Here is a 6,282-nt window from a genome sequence, read left to right as displayed (position 1 = left end):
ATCTGAGTCTCAGAATCAAAGCAGAGAGAGAGAGAGAGAGAAAGACTGAAAGAGAGTGAAAAACTCCAACAAACAATTCCGTTGGCGTTGGACCCTAAAAAAAGTGTTGAGAGCTTTCAATAAAAAAACTATTCATATTCCCACATTTTCCGATTTCTGAATCGAATGAAATTTGACGCAGAAGAAGACGCTGGTGCAGCACTTGAACGAATAACAACAACACCGCAACCACTTAAACGATGTCGTTTCCACCTTCCAACAACAATACCCAGAACCAGAATCAGCATAATGCGATTATAAAGAACCCTAACCCTAACAATTTCCCAATTTCTTCTCCCACAAAGAAGAGAGCTTCAAGGTGGTCCGATATCTGGCTCAAGACCAACACCAACGCCAAGAATAATAATCCCCTCAACTCCATGGTCGTTGCTATGCAGCTTCACTCTCTCTCTTCTTCCCCCAAACACCCGAAATCGATTCCCAATTTCTCAATCATGGACCGAACCCTACTCTTATCCGACGAGCTTCTTTTGAAGATCCTCGCCAAGCTTCCAGATTCTCAGAGGAACTCAAATTCCCTCGTTTGCAAGCGGTGGCTCAACCTCCAGGGTCGACTCGTTCGTTCCCTCAAGGTATTGGACTGGAACTTCCTCTTGTCTGGTAGGTTGATTCACAGGTTCCCGAACCTAAATCACGTTGATTTGGTCTCTGGGTCTTTGATTTCTCCGAGAAATTCCGGAATTTGTTTGAGCCATCGTAATCTTTCCATGCATGTTGATTCTGGGTCTTCGCCAAGTTGGTGTTTTGGTGAGGAGAATTTGCTCCCTGTTGAGGTCATTGACAATGGCCTAATTGCTCTTGCCGGTGGCTGCCCCAATTTGCGCCGGCTTTCGGTGATCGGAGCCAGCGAGATGGGCCTGCTGAGTGTGGCTGAGGAGTGTTCCACATTGCAGGAGCTTGAGCTGCAGAGGTGCAGTGACAATGTACTTCGAGGGATCGCGGCTTGCGCGAATTTGCAGATCTTGAAACTTGTGGGGAATGTTGATGGTTTGTACACTTCAGTTGTGTCTGATATTGGGTTAACCATTTTGGCTCAGGGGTGTAAGAGGCTGGTGAAGCTTGAGCTAAGTGGGTGTGAAGGTAGCTTTGATGGGATCAAAGCCATTGGCAAGTGTTGCCAAATGTTGGAGGAGTTGACTTTTTGTGATCACAGGATGGATGATGGGTGGTTGGCAGCACTCTCATTTTGTGAGAATTTGAAGACACTGAGGTTCCAGTCTTGCAAACGGATCGATCATAATCCAGGTTTAGAGGAGTATTTGGGTTCTTGCGAGGCACTCGAACGGCTTCATTTGCACAAATGCCAGCTGCGCGACAAGAAGAGCGTTGCGGCCATGTTTTCCGTGTGCAGGGCTGCAAAGGAGATCATTATTCAGGATTGTTGGGGATTGGACAATAGCATGTTTAGCTTCGCAAATGTTTGCAGGTAAATGGGTCCTCTTTTAACATCCCCACTGAATTTGAATTCTGAATTCTGAATTCTCATGTCTGCCTTTTAATTTGTTATTATTGAAGTTTCTGTATTCATACATGTGGAATAATTGTAACTGTAATCTGGTCTTTAGACACTGCAGATCTATAAAGAAATCTTAGAAGTTCATAAAAGTGCAAAAACCACTTTTGATTCGATGTGATCCAGGTGTTGGTGTTGGAATGGCTCTGTTCCATGAGATTATTGAGGAGTTTCAATTAACTATTAATATTCCTCAACTCCAATTTATTTGTAACATATAATGTTAAAACTTGATTTTTACATGTAGTTATTACTTGAAACGCTTTATGAGTTATGCATTGACAGTTACTACTCTTGTACTTTTTCAGGCGGGTAAAATTGTTGTACTTAGAAGGATGCTCAATGCTAACAAATGAAGGTTTGGAATCTGTAATCCATTCTTGGAAGGAGCTTCAGAGCCTTAAAGTAGTGTCATGTAAGAACATAAAGGACAGTGAAATCTCTCCTGAACTAGCAACCTTATTCACCACTCTCATAGATTTGAAATGGAGGCCAGACACCAAATCACTTCTTCCATCAAGTCTTGCCGGAATAGGCATGGGTAAGAAAGGTGGTAAATTTTTCAGGAGGGTGTGATATGTAGTTATCCAAATTGTCTTAGAACAGGGAAAAAAAAAAAGAACAGATGTTATTTTCACTGACAGTGAAAATTTGTACCAATATGTAGTAGTCACTTTGTTACTGTTAACTTAGATGTTGACGGTTGAAATATCATTGTTGTTTTCTTCCGTCCAACTAAGGGAATAGCATAGAAAAATGTAATTATGTATAAGTCTAACCCAGTTCACTTGATGTAGAAATTGGGTACCTTAGCTTGTTCCCTTACTTGCATTCTTTTTCTTCCATAGATGAAAGTTCAGTTCAAATAACCAAGCTACCGTTATTGGTGGGCCTGGTGCCCTTTAAGATATACAATAAGCTTTTGCATAATTATGATTGTTTATTGCAACATTACATCACATCATCACATGTGATTTGATGCAAAGCAAGTATGTAGTTTCAACTTTCAATATCAATGGGATGCGGATACTCCTTCCGTTTCAAAATAGTTACTGTTTGTCTTGTTTCCCTTCTCACCATTCACCATCAATCATTTACTCTTTCAATGTTGCCGAACTGTAAAATATTTACCCTTTTTTATTTAAAAGGATTTTGATCTTTGCAAATTGGAAGTGCTCACATCCATATGGATGTGTTACAATCATGCAAGTCAGAATGTCACCTTTCTATAAATATAAATTACATGTGTATAATGATAAAAAAAAATTGAGTATAGTTAAGACAAACATTAAATATTTTTCGTATTTTCATTATATATAATTGATTACATTATCATAAAGCAGTAATGAACTAAACTAAAATCTAGTTCAAACTGATTATCTAATGTTACTTTAATATATTTAAAAACAAATAACGGAGATGTTGCTATTCTTTAATAATGGTTAATACTCAAGTCAGTGGTTCATCTATCATGATTTTGAGATTTGGTTACGATGGAGAAAGTATAAAATAGTCCTTAAAAGACTTTTTAAAATGATTCTAAACGTGTGATTGTAATTCAATTGTACAAGTTAGTTTGTAAATTTATGTTTTCATCCAAAATTTATAATAATTACAAAAAAGCCTGAATCATTAATGAAAGAATTTTTTATTTGGATGCAATTAGGGAGGAGTTAGATTTCTGGACTTTTTACAACTTGGACTTTTGATAGACATCCATATAAAGAATTAACAATTTCAGCTCTATATATAAAATTAATATTGGACACAAGTAAAAAAAAATTGTTACGTTAATAGTTTATGAATTAAAACTCACAAAGCAAAGAAAAAATAATAATAATAATAATAATAATAATAATAATAATAATAATAATAATAATAATTAGTTATTGTAAATGTAGTAATTTTAATTTTAGTGAAATTTTTGTAGTTAAATAATTTTATTTTATAAAAGCATTATTCATGGTCAATTTGTTTTTAAAATTATTTGGTTAAAAAAATTTTTGAATCAATCCCTACAACTTCTTTATTTAATAAAACCTCCCATGTCTTTAAAGTTTTCCATCGTAGAATTAGCCGGAGAAGATTTGGCTATGCTTGGCTCTCTGTTTCAATTGTATTAATCACAACGGAACTATGCAAGTGTTTCTGCTTTCATTTGTTTTCTCAATTTTTTTTTATATTTTAGCATTCTTTTTCCCTCTTCATCCAAATAGTTAATCTAGTTGTTTGATAGTATAAAAATACTGATACATGATGATTCGTCTATCTATATTTTTATGGGTAATCATTCTAGATATCCAGAAATATTGGGAACGATAAAAGATTCATGATCACTTGTATACATGGTGATATCTAGAATGTCCAATACTAAGAAATTTTTAGATATGTTATGTAGACAAAGATCATGAATTTTGATGATGATTGTTTTTAGTATTTTTGGATTTCTTTAAAATTAATACGGATACTTCAAAAGAAAATAAAAGATATTTGTTGAATTAGCTACGAATACAAAAATCAGCATGGTAGTCTGTATAAACAAAGATTACAATAGTCATAAAAAAAGATATTACAATACTATTATTATACTATCCGGGCATCGATCTTAAATTAATTCAGAAGAAACTTATAAGACTGATAAAAAAAAGAGTATGCACATATTTCAGTATAAAATGTGAAATATTTACAAAAATGCATTACAACACATCTTGGATGCTAAGGAGTTAACCCAAATTTGAGCATATTTTGGCGCCTGAAATCCCGTGCTGTGACCGGGTGACGCCGAGACATATCTTGGGTGCATCTGGGATATGTATTACCATAGAGATTGGATACTGAGCACCTAAGATATGCAAAAAATTAGAATGGAATTTCAATACCTGAGATATATACAAGTACCGTAATTATGGTCTCAGCACCCAAGATATACTCGGATGCATATGTAAGGTCACAGCATCCGAGATTGTTATGCATAACCATCATTTTTTAAAATTTTGTGACCTTCTAAACACTTAAGTTTGACTTCCTTCAGGAAATATGGCTCCCGAGAATATGTCTGCGATTGAGACATCAGCAAACTGAATACTACTTGACACGTAGCTGGAGCTTTAGATTTTGAGGTTAGTTTTTCTTGTTTTATGTTTAGTGAATAATAAGTTTAGATGTTTAGTTAATAGAGTATGTATAGTGAGTAGACTAAGTTAGAAGGTCTATATTAGTTTCCTTGGTATACCTAGTATGGTTTCATATTTTGTATAATTGATTGTAAGTAATTGTTACTTAAGTTAAATAAATAAAATAAGTAACTAATTGTAACTTAAGTTAAATAAATAAAATAATAAGTAGCTGTCAATTAATATATTAGTCTAATTAATAGGTAATTAATTGAAGTCATGCCCAATGTGAGCGTGAGGTTAGAATAGCTCAACATGAATGAATTTATTTTTTTACATGTTGCTTGATAGTCCTGTATGATATATTTTTGTATGTATTGTTTTATAGTCCTGTATGATTTATCTTTAGTGCAACATGCTCAATGATTTATCTTTAGTTAGTATTATGAATATTAGTAATAGAAATTATATTCGTACGGTATCTGTTGCATTTAATATACATGTTTATCTATTTGGTTTATAATTTTTAGTAATGGTTAAACACAATTAATGGTTTAGACGAGAATAATACGCGAGAATAATTGTTATGGATATTACAGAGACCACGGTTGTAACCCTGGGTCTCCTCCCGCCAGACAGCCTATTGCCTTATATTAGGGAGACGGGATTTGGGCATGCAGTAGAGTTGAGGAATTTCATGTTTGACAATTCTTTGATCTCTACATTTGTCGAGCAGTGGAGGTCCGAGACCCATACATTCCACATTCCATGGATGAGGTCAGCATTACGCTCTAGGATGTTGCCTACCACATTGGTCTGGGCACTGATGGAGAGCCGATTTGAGGTGTACCAGAGACTTTCAGCGATGGCATGGACACCACACGTGGGAATGGGTTGAGAACTTACTTGGCGCCAGCATGACTGTCTTTATCGCATGTAGGGTATTAACCCGGTTGGTGCGCAACATCACAGTTGCATCAGACTCAAAAATCACTCCTTCATCGCCGTGTTTTACTATCCCATTAGGATAAACCACAACAAAAAAGAGCTGATTATTCTCCATCAGAATAAAAGGAAAAGAAGAGGAAGAAAAGATTAATTTGTGAATTGTGAGGAGATGGTTGAGAAATGGGCTCTATAAATAGAGTTATTCTCCAATATATCTTGGGTGTAGAGACACTTATACCATAATACATATATCCCGAGTGTTGAGACACGGATTACCCTCTTAAGCATAGCTCGGATGCTGAAACCACAATTACGATACTTGTATATATCTCGGGTACTGATACCTCATTTTGATTTTTCGCATATCTCGGGTGCTCAGTATCTGATCTCTATGGTAATACATATCCCAGGTGCATCTAAGATATGTTTCAGCGTCACCCAGTCACAGCACAGGGTCTCAGACACCGAGATATGCTCAAATTTGGCTTAACCCCTCAGCATCCAAGATGTGTCACATAATACATTTTTGTAAATACTTCACATTTTTTATATTTTTGTAATTTATATATTTATTTAATTTAAATAAGAAAATCCGAAGTTTTTCTATATTGTGTTTAAACCATATTTTCCCTTCTAACAATGTCATAT

The 6,282-nt window shown here is 35.2% G+C and overlaps 1 protein-coding gene across 1 annotated transcript; it reads left to right on the top strand.

Moving 5' to 3' along the window:
• Positions 1–2,445, top strand: LOC107629714 (F-box protein At5g07670). The gene is made up of 2 exons (XM_016332580.2): positions 1–1,486; positions 1,882–2,445. Exons 1-2 carry the CDS (start codon positions 240–242, stop codon positions 2,147–2,149), a joined length of 1,515 nt encoding a protein of 504 aa, XP_016188066.1. The 5' UTR covers positions 1–239; the 3' UTR covers positions 2,150–2,445.

The sequence above is a fragment of the Arachis ipaensis genome, chromosome B03 (assembly GCF_000816755.2).
Source record: "Arachis ipaensis cultivar K30076 chromosome B03, Araip1.1, whole genome shotgun sequence".
Lineage (NCBI taxonomy): Eukaryota > Viridiplantae > Streptophyta > Magnoliopsida > Fabales > Fabaceae > Arachis > Arachis ipaensis.
Note: the sequence above shows the minus strand (reverse complement) of the source record. Positions and strands in the feature narration are given on the sequence as shown.

Bases quoted from the DNA above. Each gene is read 5' to 3' on its own strand.
- LOC107629714 (XM_016332580.2), top strand. From the start codon at position 240: ATGTCGTTTCCACCTTCCAACAACAATACCCAGAACCAGAATCAGCAT. The intron at 1,487-1,881 runs GTAAATGGGTCC...GTACTTTTTCAG, and splicing joins AGCTTCGCAAATGTTTGCAG to GCGGGTAAAATTGTTGTACT.